The 20,335-nt window shown below is 37.0% G+C and overlaps 1 protein-coding gene across 1 annotated transcript; it reads left to right on the top strand.

Moving 5' to 3' along the window:
- Positions 1-353: 353 nt before the first annotated feature.
- On the top strand, positions 354-15,601 carry LOC113081910 (RNA polymerase II-associated protein 1-like; the record flags this gene model as incomplete). Its single annotated transcript, XM_026253810.1, is given in 20 exon segments — positions 354-415; positions 417-470; positions 1,596-1,703; positions 1,868-1,969; positions 2,284-2,451; positions 2,527-2,706; positions 2,791-2,925; positions 4,287-4,457; positions 4,800-4,957; positions 5,054-5,123; positions 5,125-5,225; positions 6,211-6,406; positions 7,009-7,118; positions 8,039-8,234; positions 8,306-8,452; positions 9,431-9,573; positions 10,759-11,521; positions 13,252-13,428; positions 15,127-15,183; positions 15,330-15,601. Coding segments are annotated over 20 exon segments (3,242 nt in total), but the record flags the coding sequence as incomplete, so codon positions are not given.
- Between the last annotated feature and the right edge of the window lie 4,734 nt (positions 15,602-20,335).

The following is a 20,335-nucleotide window of genomic DNA, read 5'->3' as shown; positions in this document are numbered from 1 at the left end:
GGACTGTGCACTTTGCAGATCTGTCCAGCTGAGCTGTGAGGCCTGCGTGCAAGGCAGATGCATCAATTTCAATTAGTCTGATGAGAGCAGAGTTAGCTAGAGCAAGCACCAATTTGTTTTTAAGGTAATCGAGATAAGAGGAAACTCATTGATGTTTATGGATGAAGCACATCAGGGTTACTGTTCAGAGAACAGTTCTTCCGTAGTTGCAATGCTGTCAGCATGTGATGCTGTGTATGTCAATATACATGGGAATGGGAATAGGCTGTTAAACTAATGGAAAGTCTGGTGTTTTTTGTTGCTCTGTGTTGCCATTAATCATATGTATTACTGGTATTATTTATTATTTACAGACGAGGAGCTGCCAGTCAAGCCTCAAAAGGAATGGCTTCACATGGACAAGGTGGAGCCAGAAAAAACTGGAATGGACAAGAGACCTTCCTGCACCCAGGAAGCAGAGCACCAAAAAGGTACAAACCACTGCTTGGTAAGGCAAGCATCAGTAGAACTCTTTTTTTTAAACCCAAAACCCCAAAATATGGCACATACTGTAACTACGTAATACTGCATTGTTTGTGCTACAGACTTGAAATATACTTCAAATTATTTCTCATATCAAAATTATGTAAAGATATCCCATTCAACTTACTTAGGGTGGGGGATATGACCAAAATCATATATTCAAGTTGTTTTATTTCACGTTAACGATATATATCACAATAAAGTTATTTTGCAATAAATAAGGTCTTTATGGAAATTTCATAATTCTTGTCACAGTGTCAATATTACAAAAACTAATACTAGCCTAAAAAAAAAAACTCAAGGTCACTGACAGCAGTCAGCGATTAAATAATAAAAAACTAACTACATGCAAAAGGACAAAAACCTAAAGTAGAACAAGCAAACAAAAATTGGTACATGCATTGTAATAAATGAATTAAATTTATAAAAACACTGCACATACTTCAGTCAATTAAATATATATATATATATAAGCAGTGAGAGATTTTCTCTTGTTGTTTGATTAACATGAATGACAGACTGCTGTCACTTTAAGAGCTGCTCGGATCCAATATACTGTTACACAGTTCTTCTCCGCTGTTTGCTTTCACTTAAGACCTACTCTTGTTTATGCGTTTTTTTTTTAAAGACGGGCGTTTTGAAAAGTGTGTGTATTTAACTGTTCAAGGCCTGTAAAGCAGCAAATAAGACTTCCTATAAATATAACAAGGCCTATTTAAAGCAGTTTAATACTTCCACGTGCTATGAGCATGTACAAACCAATATGTTTCGTGACCATGTAGCACAGCAAAATCACGTGAGCGTGTAACCATGATAGAAACGATAGTCCAAAATCTCTACAGGTCGAAAAATTTCCTAACGATTAATTGTGTCTAGCAAAAATAACCCAGCCCTACAACTGACATTGCTGCATGCATGCAAAATGATTGGAGAGCAGTAATTAGTGGACAAAAATGACAGGTCAGAGCTAAATGTAAAAAGTGAAAAATGCATGACGCAAGATCTACAACATTCATTTTATACTGACTTTAATGTTATTCTCTGTTCATGTTTGCATGAATGCTTTATTAAAGGCTATGCAAGCACGTTTTGATTTTGCTGGCTCTCTCATCCCACCCACCGAAGACGTGCCCACCCATTTAGGCCTGCATCACCATGGAGAGGAAGCCAGAGGTGAGTGGGTTCCGCTAAATTCATCTGCTGGATTGTTTTTTAGACCGGCAGCAAACTAGAACTGATGCCAGTACTTCTTTTAAAAGGTGTTTGAATCAGTCAAATGCAGACGTGTGTAGTTGTTGTATATGTGTAATACTAACTATAATTTTCTCTCTCTCCTCTGTTCCAGCTGGCTGGCTACTCACTGCAAGAGCTTTTCCTCCTCTCTCGCAGTCAGCTGAACCAACAGCGCAATCTGGCCGTCAGCACTCTCGCTAATATCCTGGCCAAAGTAAACAAACATTTCAAAATTAAAACAAAAGTTCACTGAGTTATTGTAAAGAGCTATTATATTTCTTGGAGATTTGAGACCACAAAGATGGTACTATGAGAGAGCAAATGCCGGATCCTTTAAAAGATGCACATCTATTCGTCTATCTGGGTTAAGACACGTATATAAAGAAAAAGAAAAAAAAATCAGTAAAAAAAAATATCAAAGCCTTTTCATTGCTTTTCATTTTTAATGCCAAAAGAAGCTTTGTGGCCGTTTCTTTCTATTTCTGTAGATTTGTCTCTTATAAACACTGTAAACGTGTTCTTCATCAGGCCCGGGCTGGTGAGTACATTTCCTCTCTAAAGGGCAGCGTCTTGTCTTCTTTATTGGATTCTGGAGTCCTCTTTCTTCTGCGGTTCTCCCTGGATGACAGTGTGGAGGGTGTGATGTCAGCAGCAGTGCATGCCTTGCGAGCTCTGCTGGTCTCATCTGACGATGAAGTAAGAGAGAATCATATTGTCTTTGCCACAAGGAGTTACAAGTAACCACAGCATTTCCGATTCGTCTCATCCTAGGAGTGCTTGGATAATGCCTTCTCATGGCTGCTCGGGATGGCAACCTTTCCTTTACTGCCCACTGCTCAGGAGGATGAGGACGAGGATGATGAAGGCTTGGATGAGACCATGAAAGAAACTGCTAAAGAGAAAGAAGAAAGAAAAACAGATCATGATGTTGCTAGGCAGGATGTTGTCAAGGTAACTGGGGTCTAAGATTGATCGCTTTCTGCAAAGTTAGTTGCTGCTTTTGCAGAGTTACTGAAATGTCTGTGTTGGCATCAGGGCTTTCTGAAGATGCAGGGTCTTCCTCGGCTGCGGTACATCGTGGAGGTGGTGCGGCCCTCCCCCCGGGTCGTTCTTGATATTCTGGAGGTTCTGATCCGAATCGCTCGCCACTCGACTGCTGCAGCAACACAGGTAGATGAATTCTGAACCAGTGTTATTATATACCCTATAGTGAGAAAAGAATATATTTAAAATATATTTATTTCATACTAAGTATATTTCAAGTATATGAACATATTAAGTGACATGTCTCTTTAGACTTAATATAAAACTTATAATTGAACTTTATTTTGAGTACTTATTTTCTTAATATTAAGCCTAAAATATGTTTTAGTGTCACCATTTAAGAGGATTGTATGATCTTTGAATACAGGACATTTAAGTGTACTTGCAATAAGTCCACTTTAGCACAATCAAATAGACTTCAGTATGTCTTTAGTTGGACTTCAGCACTACATCTGCACAATTAGTAATAAGTGCATTAAGTACAAAATTTGTTACAGAGTAACAGATGTTAAGTATAACAGTTTAGTATACTAAAAGTACAATTGTGAGGTATTTTTAATTAAATAAATAAATATGTAAATGTATTTGTAGTATACTCAGCATGAAATAAATGAATTTAAAATATATTTCAGTGTGTGTGTATATTTATTCTGCTATGGTATTTATTAATATTTTTGATTCACTTTTATTTAAATTAAAATTTTAGTAACATTATAATGTGCTGATGTCATTTTATTTTCATTTATTTTATTTTAATTTCTGTTTTAGTAAGTTTAGTACTTCAGCTTAAAGGAACACTCCACTTTTTTTCTTTGAAATAGGCTCTTTCTCAAACTCCCCCAGAGTTAATAAATTGAGTTTTGCCAGTTTTGAATCCATTCAGCCGATCTCCGGGTCTGGCCGTAGCACTTTTAGCTTAGCTTAGCATACATCATTGAATCCTATTAGACCAGTAGCATGGCGTTCAAAATGACCAAAGAGTTTCGATATTTTTCCTGTTTAAAACTTGACTCTTCTGTAGTTATATCATGCACTAAGACCAGCGGAAAATGAAAGTTGTGATTTTCTGGGCAGATATGATTAGGAACTATACTCTCATTCCGGCGTAATAATCAAGGAACTGTGCTGCTGTAACATGGCCTCGGCAGGTGCAGTGATATCACGAGGCACCTGAAAATCACAACTTTTCGTAATGCTACTGGTCTAATAGGATTCAATGATGCACTTAAGCTATGCTAAAAGTGCTACCGCCAGCGATCGGCTCAATGGATTCAAAAATGGTCAAACTCAAATTGATTAACTCTGGGGGAGTGTGGAGTGTTCCTTTAAGCTTCTCTATTTCAGTTAGTTGCCAATGCAAACATTTTTAATCTTGTATTCATGCTTTATTTTATTCCAGCTTTATTTTAATTACTAAAAATGATTATTAATCGTTTTAGTTTTAGTTAGCAATAATAACACTGCCCTGAATCCTTTTTCTCGGTCAGATCCTGGACTGTCCGCGGCTGATGAACACTGTGATTTCGGAGTTTCTTCCCTGCTCCTGGGCTCCTGCCACCTCACAGGCTCCGTCCTCTTTGTATGGGCTCCCGGTTGCCTTGGCGATGAAGCTTCTTCGTGTTTTAGCAAGTGCTGGGAGGCATGCTTGTGCTAGAATAGTAAGTATCCACTACATCCAGTGTAGGTTAATAGTGTCAAGCACCCACTCCTTGTGAATAATTATATTACTTATTACAAAACTGACAGGTCTCCCACCCACTTCAGCAAATGAGTATGATGTTTATTAAAACAAGTGACAGGTCTCCTACTCAGATGTCAAACCATATCGTTCTGCTAAAATATTTCTATATATATAGTCTTGCTGCCGGCTACTATGCTTTATTGATAATAATCTGGTTAATTAAAGTAAAAATGTAGTTATTTTCTAAAATAAAACTTCCTTAAGGTTGTTCTTGCTATCTGAAAGTCAAACTTGGCTGTAATTAGTCTGTGTGTCTTAGCTGAACTCTCTAGGAGGGAAGGAGGTTTTGTCACGTTTCGTGGTTGTGGAACCGTCAGAGATGTTGCTGGAAGCAGGTGAAGCTCTTCGCTGCAGTGCGGAGGCGCTGAGACTGTTCGCAGTGGCTGCCGGCTACGGACAGGCTTGCAGTCTGTACACGTGAGGAGGACCAGCCACTTTACACTTTAAAACATAGTGTAGATATTTAAAGCATGCGATTGTAGTGATGGACGGTGAGTGTGTGCTTCATTCCAGAGACCTGTATCCTGTGCTGGTGAAGAGGTTGCAGGCTGGGAACCGGCTGTGTGCTTCATCTGAGGCTGTTTCTGCTTCAGGAGCTGGACCCAATCAGAGCTCTGCTCGTGCTGCTGACTCGGGTCACTCAGACGGCAGGATGCCATGAAGAACTGCAGAGAGACCTAGTCAGGTGAGACTACACTTTTACAATGTAACCATTGTGGCATACAATGACCAAATGTATCAACATTAAATGCTAATAGAGTGTATGTATTTGATTGCTACTTCTGATCATTTAAGAAACTAGTAATATACACTACCGTTCAAATGTTTGGGTTGGTAGGATTTTTTATGTTTTTGAAAGAATCCTCTTATTTCCACTGGATTTATTTATTTAATTTAAAATTCAGTACGGTTCAGTACAATTTAAAATATCCAATTTCTATTTGAATATATTGAATTTATTCCTGTGATTTGCAAAGTCGCTTTTTCAGCGATCATTGCTCCAGTCTTCAGTGTCACATGACGGGGTCATGCTGGTTTGCTGCTCAAGAAACATTTTTATTATAATCCATGTTGAAAACTGTTCTGCTGCTTAATATTTATTTTATTAGGTAATTAGCTTTTTTTTTGTGATTTTTCAATTAATAGAAAGTTTAAAAGCATGTATTTGAAATATCAATATTTTGTAAAATTATAACTGTCTTTACTGTTAAATTATAAATCATGTTTATAAATATTATTTAATCAGTTTTAGTGGAATATTCATTGTCTGTTCTGTTTCAAAATACATGATGCTAATACTAATAAAACCTGCATCATTATTTATCACATTTACTACAATTCGACTTAAATATTTATTACAAAAACTAATGAAAGATTATGTACTGACATTATAAAGTATGTATATATTTAACTATTTTAGTATGTCCTGCTGGATTGAAAAGAAAAAGTGCACCAATTAAGCAATTGCACGGATTTAAAAATAACTAGAAAGATTTTGAACTATTTTCTGTTTGGTTCAGTTTTACAGTTTAGTAAGGAACTGATTGACAGCTGTTGGAGTGTTTTCATTTTAACCAAGAGACCAATTTGCTATATTAATATTGGTGTTTCATTTCTGTGCTATAAATTTTGGATATGGCCTTGAGCTGACTCTCTCTGTGTATTGACAGTGCTCAGGGTACAGAGTGTCCTCCAGCTCCTCCGGTCGTGTGGAGTCATGTGACCGGTCTCCAGCCCACTGTCATCAGCTCTCTCAAGGGCTATGTGAGAGCACTCGATGGCCCGGCTCAAATGTCAAGTGCTCTGATTCTGCTTCCATCCTACCTGCTCTACACCGAGGCATATTATTCACAGCTTTGTGTACAAGTAGGTATTAATAAGAAAGAAATAAGCGTCAAAGCAGCCCCCCTAAACAAGGTTATTTAAAAAACGCCTGTTCTTTTGGAGGCATGTAAAATCTACCTAAAGCTTATATTTAGCCACTTTTAAGTACATAGTATACATTATAAATGCCTTGAAAAGTTGATAAATGCATATGTAAGGACATTAGGAGCTCAACTCTCAGAATCAAAGTGGATAATCAGTGGCTTCTTTTAAATCCAGACTGCCTTTCATCAAAGCTTCTGGTGTGCTAAATGCCAAAATATGAAAGATTATTCCACATTATTCAGCGCATTCAGTCAGATCCCTCAAGGCAAGATGATGCTGTCTGCACAAAATAGCTGCTGATAATGTACCTTCACAAAATAGCATTTTTATGTGTTTTTTTGTTGTTGTTTTTTTACACTGCTGGTAGAAATTGAATGCCATTCACAGCCTTGCATACTTTTTTATTTCGTATTTGGATTATATCAACATTTAGTTGTGGTAACTTAAACTCTTAGTGCAGATGGGCCTAATATTTCAGATGTTTTAAATAATTAGCATCCTTTGCATATGTAATGTGAATGATCTGATTCCTTTGTTAGAGCTCTTTCCAGCCGGTACAGTGTCTGCAAGAACTCGAGTCACTAACTTCAGATGTACTTCTGCCACTGATATCCCATCAGGCCATGCAAAATATAACCAGCAGCTTTAGGTACAGTGAACTCCAGAGACTTCCTGAGATTAACTACATCTGTTACAACATATTTCCTATTAATTCATGTTTTTTTTAAACCAATGGTTTGGGAAGTTTAAAAACCTATTGACCGATAATTTCTGCATTATGAGAATTAAACATATCCACAACAATATATAATATAATATAAAATAAAATAATTGCATCCAAAATAAAATATTTTGTTTACATAATACATGAGTGTGTACTGTGTATGTTTTATGTATATATAAATATGAACACATGTATATTTTTAAGAAATATATGTATATATAATATCAATTATATGAATATATACATGTAAAAACTTGTAAATATTTTCTAAACCTATACTATATGCATGGGTATTTATAGATACATAATAAATATACACAGTACACACACATATATTGTGTAAACAAAAACTTTTATTTTGGATGCAATTACTCGCGATTAATCTTATGACAGCACTAAATCTAATATTATATTATATAACAATAAAATAAATGTAATATTATTAAAATAATAATTGTAAGATTTTTTTTTTTTTTTTGGTAGATTAGTGAAATTAGTTAGAATTTTATAATTATAATGACTTAAATAATAATAATAATAAAATGACTAATATATGACTTGTAATTTACTTGTTTGTTTGAAGAATCAAGTAAAATATATTGCCTGAATTCTATTATACATTTTTAGAAGTTTAATTGTATTATTTTTGCCATTAATATAGTCATTGATGCACATATGGGAAATAACTAACTAAATAAATATAGGATAAGACCATGCTTATATTGTATGTTAGATCTAAGCATTAGATTTTTTCATCGTAATTTAAAGTCTATAGTGATCATTTTGAGCAATATAAAAAGAGCAGATCTTGTGTAAGTGGAACATAATCTGTTTTCCTGCTGCAGGTCCAGCTCTACGATCTGTAACCCCGGGCTGAGTGCAGCTGGTGGGGAGGTCATCTCCAGTCTGCCAGGTCTGGGCTGCTCGAGGATGAAGACCTCCAGCACAATGGCAGGGCTCAACTCCCCTCTGCCTCTCCCTACTGCCCTCCTGTACCTGCTGAACACCATCACCTCCATCCACAAAGGCTTAATAAAGAAGGTAAAGTCATTTTGATGGTAAATCTCTCGAAAAAAGAGCTGAGATAAAATCTTTCTCGTGTCTCTCATCAGTTCAGTCCTCTCATCCTCTCGGACTCTGTACTGAGTTATCTGCGGTCTTGTATCGGAGCCATGCCCACTGTTTCTCACTCGAGTGCCTGGATTTTACGCCATGAGCACCACCTGCTGTATCTGCTGCTCAGACTGGCTCACAAGCTGGTAACTGCAACCTCTGCATCTAACACATTTGCATTCATTGTATGCGTGTTTACTTGCACGCACACATAAATATATTTTAATTAGAAAATAAAATGTAGTTTTAATGCAATACATTGTGATTAATTAACATTAACTATGCTTGAAACTCTGCCGTTTGTCCCTTCCATGGTAGAGGACAGGATCGACTCTACAGAATGTAATCCTATCTTTCCAGGGATGAATTACTGCACTATTTTGCACTATTCAAATGCTCTTAAAGTTACAGGTTATAGGACCTGCCACTAGAGGGCGCACTATCAAAACAATAACAATTGCCTTGTTTGATGACACTAAGAAGGAGCGTGGAATGATGGGATTTGTTGTCTTCTACCCAACCGCTGACGACCATCAATCAGACGGAAAGATAAATCATGGATTTAACGCAAGTTCAATGATTTGCGCGAGTAGATTACATACAAGGTCAATGCAAAGACCCGATCAGACTCGTCCTCGCGTGATGCCCTGCGTTTGGCGTGTATGCCCCATAATACTAATCTTGTTGGTCATTATAATAGCATACGTTTTCTGTAAAGATACGAATCAAAATAACTCACATGTCGAGTAAAACACAAGCGAGATCGGCATCTCTTTCTAGTTGAATTTTTTTGCGAAGCTACTTCAGCATTTGTCCAGGACACTGTTGTCATGTGGTTTCTACGCTAGTAAAAGCGGTAACAAAGGGTAACTAACGTCATTGACAGGCGACTGCACTGCCCCATGTCACAGTTTTCTCATGATTTACAAGTAGTTGAAAACCTTAGAGAAATTGTTAGTAATCAGCTGGACAAAATATATAACACTAGCCTAGTGGTTTTTGGATATGTTACTGCAAATAATTTACAAATTGTACCTTTAAATATGCTGGCTTTTTTTTGAAAAGCATTGGGTTAGTTAATGAATTGTAATGCCTTACTTTTATTGTGATTTCTTTATTTTTAGATTCCAGTTGACCCAGAGGTGGCCAAACACGCAGTCTTGTTCCACCATGTATCGCTGGCTCTAGTGTCCTGGCTGCTGCCTGGCAGTGAATATCTGGCACATGAACTCATGTCTGTCATGACCTTCAGTCACAGCCTCCTTCCGTAAGTCTCTGATGTTTGTCTCGTATATTGTATGATTGCAGTGACTTCAGTCACACAAAGTATTCACACTTTGTTGTATAGTGGCTCCAGACACATAAGCTAGACATCATACATCAGCTTGACATCAGTTGTTTAAACAGAAATGAAGAAAAGCCACTTTCATATTTTATCATAATTTAATAACTTATGTTTATTGTCATTACAAATGTCACAAATATTAGATTTTCGATTCTTTGATTTGATTCTTTAACTAATAGGAAGAGTTTAAGTGCCTTTAGATCAGAGAGTTTCTAGGAGGCGATTTTATTTAATAGATCTCATTTTAATATGATTGTTCATGTTCATTATGTTGCTTTGATGTACTATGGTTAAAAGTATTAATATTCCTGAACCTCTTCAGACATGTGCTATGAGAACTGCACAGGGATAAAAGCTGAAACTCATTGGGAGAGATTAATTACACAAAGTGTCTCCTGTCTGAAATCTGCTCAGGTCTTGGCTGGATATTTAGATTTGATCTCATATTATTGTTTATCATATTCTGATTGTATACTCTTTCTGTTCAGATGTTTACCTCCAGATGTTTTTCTAAGTTTAAATAAGAGTATCAAACATGTTTAAATGCATTTATGATTCATTTTTAATAGATTCAGTGTAAAAAGCAAAAAAGTGAACTCTGAAATCCCAGCTGTATCAAGCTGTAGTTTCACATCATACTCACAAGAGAGCAGCAAGCTGCACATTTCAGACAGAATGTAGCAGGTCTTTGCAGGGACAGTTGATTCTGATTTATGTTTCTTTTATATATATATATTTATTGGTAAATTTTTAAAAATGTATCCATGGTATTTTATTATGTCTGTTTTTTTCAGTAAAGGCAACTCGTAATTGCTTCAACAGATTTGCATTTCAAATAAATACTGCTCTTTTGATCTTTCTATTGATAAAAAAAAAAAAATGAAGCAGGACTATTTTCACAATTATTAATAAGAAATGTTTCTTAAGTATCAAATCAGCATATTAGAAGGTTTTCTGAAGGGAAAAAATCTTACCAGTCCTAAACTTAGTAGTATATGTTACAGTTTAAGCACTTCAAGGATGTACCTTTATGCTTATGAGAAATATATTGTTGTCTTGGAAATGAACTGCTGTAATATGACATGTTTTTTTTTTTCTTATTGTTAGGGAGGGTGTCTCTGGTGAACCAGAGATGGCTGCGTTGGCTGAGCTGCAGCTTAAAGACAGGACTTCACCTGCTGTTGGTGCTCTGCTGCGTGAGGCTCTCCATCATTTGCCCTCCATCCGCGGTTGTTACCTCACCCACCTTGCACACATGGAATCCTCTGTTCTTTCATCCCGTGACCGGTACCTCGGCCGAACGCCTTTTGTCAGCTCTCATCTCCTACCTGAACTTACTGGCCCCTCCCTGCCTTCTGATTGGCCCTTCTTACCGCTCATTAGTCTCTATGAGCGAATGGGGCTGTCAGCTGGTGGTGGGCATCAGGTTGAGTGTCTTCCAGCAGGGTCAGTGCAGTCAGTCACTAACTGCCTTCAATGGCTGCTTGTTCTGGAGAGTTGGAGAGAGCAGGCTCTCACGCCGGTGCCACCAGTGGCAAAGTTAGCCCGGCTAGCCTGTGTCTTTCTGTGCTCCAGTGACCTCTTCCTGGAGCGGCCTGTGCAAGAGCTTACTTGGGCGTTGTTTCGCAGGCTAACACAGCCAGCTCAGCTTGAGGCGCTGGATCTGGGCTCACCTCCACCAGGCTTGGCTTCCTTTCATGACCTGTACTCAGCTCTGCTGGCGCAGTATGAGGCTGTGTCATTCGGTGACCCACTCTTTGGTTGCTTCATGCTTTTGCCTCTACAGCGGCGCTACAGTGTCACCATGAGGCTGGCTGTGTTCGGAGAACATGTGGGAATGTTGCGTTCGCTGGGGGTCCCGCTACAGCAGGTAAGGGGTGTCTTTTTGTCAGGTGATCTACGCACAGATTAGGCGTAATGGAAACATGACTGTACTTTTGTCTTTGTAGTTCTGGGCATCTGGAGCTGTGATTCAACCAATAGAAATGTTTCTCTATCGCAGCGCGTCCTGCTCCTCACAACACAGATTGTGAAAGCAGACTGCAGTTTTTGTCATAAATTGTAAGAGTGTAGAGAGACGATGTAAATAATAGATTCAGTGTGCAGTGTACTGTAGAGAGCTTTTTCATTAAAATGGAGGTTTGTGAGATCGCGATTAATTAAAGAGGGTAACCGCTTTTAAATGATCATAAAGAGAATTTGCAAACAGTTTTATACATTTTTGATTTTATTCAAAAGTTAATATAAATTGACGCACATTTTAGGAACACTGTTGTCTATTTTGCTCTATTTCATCAACAGAAATAGTTCAAAAACAAAGGCACAGCTGAGGCTCTGTGCATCTATAGTCTTTGACACAGCAATGTTTAGTTTAAGAATCTTTGCTTTTGAACAAATCTAGTGAGTCAATGATTCAATGACCCACTCATAAAGAGATTCACTTGCTTCGTTCCTAAATGAATTGAACAAATCGATTGAATGAATGATTCAGTGACAGAGAATAAATAAGCTTTCCATTGATGTATGGTTTGTTAGGATCGGACAATATTTGGCTGAGATACAACTATTTGAAAATCTGGAGAAAAAAAATCTAAATATTGATAAAATCACCTTTAAAGTTTTTAAAATTAAGTTCTTAGCAATGCATATTACTAATAAAAAAAATAAGTTTTGATATGTTTATGGTAAGAAATTTACAAAATATATTCATGAAACTTAATCTTTATTTAATATCCTAATGGGTTTTGGCATAAAAGAAAAGTGGATCATTTTGACCCATACAATGCATTGCTTGCTATTGCTGCAAATATAACTGTGTGACTTAAGACTGTTTCTGTGGTCCAGGGTCACACATTAAAAATAAACTGCAAATGTTTTTGCAAAGTGTTAACCATTAAATATAATCTACAAATCATTCAATACTTTACCAGTAAATAAGAAGTGTTTTGAGGGAACTAATCTATCTTTTCTTTTATTAAACACAGGGGGTTATTAATGATCCTTACATTATAACATGTACAAATTCACAAACTGCGTATCTTTAATTTGGCCAGAATTGCAGGTGCTGGTCTTAATATACAGTTTTGAATGATTAAATGCATCCGAAAGGTCATCTAAATTACCATTATTAACCCCCCAGCCCCCACCCAAGCTACATTCCCCACAATGAATTTTGAACATTTCCCCCACTGATTATAAGTGGACCTCAGGAAACAGTACACAATAATAAACAAAGGCAGTTCAATACCCCTTTGTCATTCACAATCTAGATTTATAAAGGGAATAGTTAACCCAAAATGTACAATTCTGTTATCATTTATGCACTCATTTCAAACCTTTACTCACATTTTAATCTTTTTTGGAATGCATATTTTTAATGAAACCTGTTTTATATCTTTCCATTGATAGTACATTCCACCAAAACGTTGATTCTTCAAGTTCATAAAGAGATCGTAAACGTAATCTCAATCACAGGTTGATGGAGTGGAGGGATGATTACAGATGTCATTATAAAACAGTTGTAGATACGAGGCAGAGGGGAAGTTATCAAACCACTTAAAGCGGTCTCCATCTGAAATTTGATTTGCTTGTCCTGTACAGCTGCCTATTCCACTGGAGAAGTTCACGTCCCCCATGGAAGGCTCCCTTCCTCTGCTGCGGCTGTATTTTCGAGCACTGGTAACTGGAGCTCTGAAGAGGAACTGGTGTCCTGTACTTTATGTGGTGGCTGTCGCCCACCTGAATGCCTTTATCTTCTCCCAGGATGCAGTGACAGAGGTAAATTACCTGTGCAACAATCCGTGTATATATATATATATATATATATATATATATATATATATATATATATATATATATATATATATATATATACTTTCCCTTTTTTTAAGCGCTTATTGTGTATTCTAAATAATTTCAGTGACTTGCCAAGACAAAATTGCACATCTCAGTTTGTTTATATATATATATATATATATATATATATATATATATATATATATATATATATATATATATATATATATATATATGCATTTAGCAGAATGTAAAAGCTGCTCTTTCAATATAATAAAAACAAGTGGGAACCAGAGGCTTGATTCCAAGTCTACTGAAGCAGTGTAAATGCCTAATGTGAGGAAAATGCCAAAATTTAGGTTATGCAATTTAAGGTGACAAAGCAAATGCACTTTATGCAAATCCGCAGACCAGTGTGATTGGTCTCCTGATACAGAATACGATACTATAGACCAGGTGTCATTTGAGGCTTTTTATTTTTTGTCCAGAGGAAACTATAATTTATATATGCAAGCACTCTGTCCAAGAGGGACTGGCTGCAGACTTGCACTTGCACTCTCAGACTTGCACTTTCAGACATTTTCACTTCCGCTAGTGACATCACTTGCAGTCTTTATTTTTTATTTTGTTGAATGTTTTATTACTTTTTGTTTGAATTTCCCAACATTTTATAACAGTAGCCAGGTGGCGAAGACAAGAAACTTGCAATCGCCACTTGCACTCTCGGCTACCTGCGACACTTGCAATCGACACAAATCGTGCGTGTTGCCAATGGAGACAAAAACTGTGGTGTTGATTAAACGATTAAACCTAATTTAGTACTGTAACGTACAGGGTCCTGCAAAAAAAAGACAAGACCGGCAAATCCGTGGCTAGAACACCAGAATATGAACGCAATGCACAAAGTCTTTCCGTAGAACTACATAAACACTTAACATGGCTTAATGTATTAAGATGCTATTAAAATATCAAATTAAATATACAGTTCATTATTTTAATGAATATGCATTTAGTATTTTCCTCACATACTGCAAAATGGACTTTGATGATAAAGGCCAAACTCAATATGCTTCTCTGCATTATTAAAATACTTAACTAATATATGTACAGGCACGCAGGTGAGCCCAGAATAAACGCAACACGCAAAGTCTCGCGTTAAGCATTTTTCCATATAGATTAAACTGTCTACAACTCGCTTATATCACTTTGTACATTAAGCTACATTATGTGTTTTATTTATAATGATTTTCTATGGGAGGAAAACGTTTAATGTACAATTTAACACACTGCGTTCTGTACTCGTCTGCTTGCCTGTACGGAGTTGATCCTTTTAAAATCACTTAATGCATTTCATAATGCACGTTCATATTTGCTGGTCTGTATATATGTTGAGTCAACAACAAGACATATAGGCTAGGCCTACTGAATTGTCTTTATCATCTTAGTCTGTTATTAGGCCACATTAAGCGGCCTAATAACAAGTGTCTGAGAGTGCAAGTCTGAGAGTGGAAGTGCAAGTCTGCAGTCAGACGCTTCTCACTCTGTCACACAATCCCAAACGGAGTGGTTGGGTTTGAAATATGTCTGAAGGGTGAAGCAAATGTGATCAATGCTTTCTTAGTTGTCTTATTTTGTCATCGTGCTGTGAGTTATGACTGACTTGACTTACACTCTCTGTAGGAGGTGGAGGCGGCACGTCGGAGCCTGCTGAGAAAGACATGCTACCTGACAGATGAGGTACCATCAGGCATCCACCTCTACCTTAAAGAGACATTCCATTTCCTGGATCTGCTTTTAGCTCCACTATACATCTCTCTTGATGTTCTCACCTTTCCCGGTTGTGTGTTTCTTTCAGTGACATGTCTGGTTTCTTGTTTCTCCAGGTGTTAAAGAACCACCTGCTTCTTTTTCAGCTGCCCCAGCAGAATTCAGAGCTGGGCTTCATCACTTATGAACAGCTACCCACGATCCGTGCCCGCAGGTTGGAAAGCATTGTGGGAACAAAAATAAAGGGCGGAGAAAGGTGAAAAAAGAAAAATCCTGTCCCACAGTTTTGTATGAGATTTGTAAACTACCATCCTCATATCTGTGGTTTTTGGCCTGTTAGGAACAAGTGGCAACTATCGACTTTAAAATAAACATTTAGATTCTTGTGGATGTGGTGTGGTTTCTTGTGTCCATAAAGCTTTCTTTTCTTTTTTTTTTTCATATCCCTATCTGGATGGTAGTTATTTGATATAGGGACTTCAGAAAATTCCAATTTACAGGGGTTAGTCAGTTATTTTATTTCCACCCGATTCTAAAATGTCAGGGTTTTTTCTCCCTCTATCCACAGAATCCCCAGTCAAATTATACTGTTTCTGGACAAACACCAGGGTCGTGTGGTAATTTAAACTCTTAAGTTTAAAAGCATGAGTTAAACCAACAGTCGTTTTGGAAATCGTCTTGACCACTGCTAAGTACTTTACGGTTGCCTTGCTCTTTTGTTACAATGGAGGCTTTTATCACAGAAATGTTTGAAATTATTCACATTAACAGTTGAGCTGCCTCCATACCACATTTAGTGGAAGCTCTTAAGATAATAAAGCAAAGCCAAAAATAGGGCGTACACTATTGAAATGGTCCACAAGGCAGTAACAGTGGATAATAACATTTAAAGTGTGTGTGTGTTTCGTCGTCATCATTTAACATGCAGTGTGACCAGGTTTGTAGGATAACAGAATTCCCCCATGAATTACATATTTTCTCATTCCAGCATGTTTCATCACTAATCAGTTTTGTTTTACAGAATAACCTTTTCTGGTTATGATTACAACTGATGAAAAAATGAGCAAATTCCTTGACATGAATATCACCATTGAGCCTCTTTTTATTGCATTGATAGTTTTAGGGAATTACAAAGAAGCTTTCAAAGGTTGTTTATTCTTCTTTCATCTCATACTGAGATGAGTCAGAGAGGCATGAGCAACATGCTCCACTTATGTCATTACAGTTCAAAATATTGCATAATGGGAAACAAATACCACACACTCTTCAATATACTGAAATTAAAGTACCACAGAAATGACTTCTACATCAACTTTGGAAGATTACTTTGGGCAAATAAAGACAACGGAATGTTTTTTCTTTTCATCGACTCTGACTTGACTTTAACGTCTGTGAAAATATGATGGAGAGCTGTGGTTACTGTTTGGTCTTAAAGTTACATTGTCTCTTTAGAGCTTGTAGTTCTTCCACTTCAGGATATTTTTTTCACTTGTGTCTCACTTCAACAGACTGAGTAAAGAAATGAACCTGAAAAGACTTCCATATAAAAGACGTTGGATTCCCAGAACACACACCTGTTATGCAATCATCTTGGACCAATGGCAGTTTGTAGGTCGTTTCAAAGTTGTTGTTTATCTTTCCAACTCTTCTAGAACGTTCACACTGGTGAACTGTTTCGAACCACAAAATACCTTCTTTTTGGCAGAATTGGATTCAAAATGTATTTTTCCCTTAATTTTCCAAGACCCAAATTAACTTTTATATTTTCTGTATTGATTTTTCACAGGTGTTGCCTTTGATTTAAATTATACGCTGGGTTTTAGGGTTGATGGAAATGTCTAAACGTAAAAATTTTCCTGGCAGAAAATTACTTATACCCAGAATCCCAAGCTGATGACTCTTGTGAGCTGGTTTGTTTTGGTGAATCACAAACATTTAGGAATCATTTGGAGCAGTTTCTTAGTTAATATGACCGAACAACCGCAAGTCATTCATTACATCATATTTAACTTCGTGAACCGAGAAATGATAGCCTATTATGTTATGTTGTAGGGCTTGTGAGACCTAAATCAGTGTAGTTACTGATTCATTGTTCATAATCAATATGTAGTTACATCAATTATGAGTTTTGTCAGTGGTAGTTTATTCAAATAAAGGAATGAATGTAATATGTAACCACATTTCGGTTTTTAACATTTAGCATAGAATGCTAATGATCCCAGCATTTGAAAACAGAATTTTAATGTCTGTTTTCCAAATATTTATTTGGAGTGGTTAAGGAACAGGAACTTCTAAATTCTTTTCCTCAAAAATATGTCCGTGTCACAAAGCACTTTTGTTTTTGCTGTTCTTGCAGCTTCTCCCTCGTCTTAGTGTTTAAATGTCATTACGAAGTCAATAAAACCAAAACGAAATGCGAAAGTACGGGAAAGGCGGCAGTTGCCGGTTAGGCTCTTGTTTGCTTCTTCAGGAATGCTGACTTTTTCTTGCCAGTGAAAGACAATGAAGCCTCCTGTGAGCGCTGTTAATGCTAGTCACACGGTTCAGCTGACATCTGGTCTGCATTATATCACAGGCAGGGGGCACTGAGTTTCACTACGGCTCCTGTAGACAACACAACAGCTCAAAGTGTATCTCCCACCGTGAGACCCTATTCATCCAAATTTGTTTTTGTCCAGAATCATTTGTGTCGTTTTAAAGTTGATGCGACTACAAATTGCTGATGGAAATCTGACTCCATTTGCTCGATGTGCAATAGGCAAAATGCCAGAGACATATTTTTATCTTAGGATTTTTATTAACTTGCTTTTATTATTTTTGGCACTAATGTATAGTCAATTTCAATACAGAAGCACACTTTCTCCTGACAGACTAGATGTGCAGTTATTGAGGCGGTGAAATGCACAGGCCTGAACAGCTCTGCTGTTTCTCACGGTTTTACATTACAGACATAGAAAATCACATCGATCTTGCAGTGTTGTATGACATGTATGTGTCTTCAGGGCATGTATGACACATGCTAGTGATAATCTATTAGTCTTGTTTAAACTGTGGTGTATTTAAGGGTGTGACATTTGATTTCAAAGCATTTAAGTCGGAATGGCTCTAACCAATGAACAACAGACATTTTTTAGCATCTGTACACTTCTTCAGCATCTGTTTTTCTTAAGAGTTTTTCTAGACATTTCGTGAATGCTTTGCATTGTAAAAAATAAATAAATAAAAGAGCCATCTTTCCAATGATATTTCAAGAGAAAGTAGCATATTTTTCCAGTTCTGTCTGTTAGCAAAAGTAACAGCACCAAATTAAAAGCACGAATTCCTAGTATTTTGCCAAGAGCTGCGGAAACGTGTTAACAATAAATAAACAGAACTAGACGACAAGGGAAACAATGATGGTGGTATTTATACGCAGTTAAAAATTCTCAATCCATCAAAAAGTTGTTTGACTTTGTCAGTCATTTGTGAAAGCACAGAATTACTTTCCCTGCTTCAATTTGCTATAATTTTTGATGTAAAAACTAAATGAGCTCAAATGGATGGCCGTGTTTCACGATTAAACAAAATTCAGGGAATGTGTGCCTGTGGATATTCATGGTATCATTTTTTTTTGACCGGATATAAAACAGAAATAACCTCCAGACAGAGTCTTTTTTATTTTTAATAGAGTTGTTGGCGTTTTTCTGCTACTTGGTAGTTAATCTAATTACTCATTCCTTCTCATATGTGTGAATGGAGACACTGAGGACCCTTTTGTGTGCCTCTGACTTACATTTTATGGATTTTGTGTGTGTGTGTGTGTGTGTGTGTGTGTGCTCTTTGTTTTTGTGACATATCAGGACACAACTCTGTATAATGACATTGGTATGACACAGGTAGTACAAGTAGAGGGTGACTAATGAAGACATAACCCATGTCCCCATTTTTCAAAACGCTTAAAATTCATACAGAATTAGTTTTTTTGAGAAAGTAAAAATGCACAAAGTTTCCTGTGAGGGCTAGGGTTGGTGTATCGGGCCATAGAATATACAGTTTGTACAGTATAAAAACCATTATGCCAATGGGATGAACCCACTTTTCACAAAAACAAACGTGTGTGTGTGTGCGTGAATCTAATAAATAAAAAAATTAAAAAAATAATTTCTGTGTAGTGGTAACCGAGTCCAGATGTGCAGTATTAATAGCAGTGGTTGATATTCAGGTTTTGCCTGTAGGCATCTGTATACAGTCGTCCTTTAGTGTCTACTTACACAAGCTTACAGTTTCCCCACTCAATCTTTTTATGACAGCTTTTCTCCTGTTCGTGGTTGTCACTTGGATGACCTTCTCTGTAACAAATTTTCTACTTCATTCTTCAGACTACATTTGTTCATTGACTCAAAAGTCTGCCTAAAAAGTCCAAATCCAAGCCATTTTTTAAGAGGCTTGAGATTAATATCTCAATATTCGGCATAGTGCCCTTCTTTCAGGGGCTGTACAGACACCTTACAAATCTCTACACACAGCAGCTGAGGAAAAACAGACCGTGTAATATGAAGAAGTCGTAGCCCCAGCCTAAATGAGCTAAATTGGTGTCACCAGTCATAATGTTATTAGCTGGGATAGTAATTCAGTGAGACTGATTATATTAGACATAGAACATGGTGCCCTGGCAATATCTCAAGGCCTTGACAATACCCACATTGAGCTGGAAGCATGTTGACCGCAGGCAGAAAACAAGCGAAGGGGACGCTCTTGCATGTTCTCGCAGTGCAGTTGTTGTTGTAATTGCCTGTTCAACCAATGTTCAGCTGTCAGAGCAGAACTGCTTATGTGTAAGCTGAAAAATAAACCGATGACGACTGATGACTGTGAGTAAAGACTAACTTTTTCTATTATAAGTCAAGCCGTCTCGAAAAATATTCAGAATTAGGGTTGTCATCAAAGGCTGATAAGATTTGTTTTAGTCTGTATTTTTCTTCGGATAGAATAAAAAGCAGTTCTCAGCTGCCAGAAGCAAATGAACTCCTGAAAAACAGCAAATGAGCTGAAAAACAGACCAGAGTGTTTGAATAATCTACCAGAACCTAAAGAAAAATTCTTGTGAAGCATCCACGCAATGCTAACAAGTGAAAGAAAAATT

The sequence above is a fragment of the Carassius auratus genome, unplaced genomic scaffold, assembly GCF_003368295.1.
Source record: "Carassius auratus strain Wakin unplaced genomic scaffold, ASM336829v1 scaf_tig00035291, whole genome shotgun sequence".
NCBI lineage: Eukaryota > Metazoa > Chordata > Actinopteri > Cypriniformes > Cyprinidae > Carassius > Carassius auratus.
This window is presented reverse-complemented; position numbering and strand designations above follow the sequence as displayed.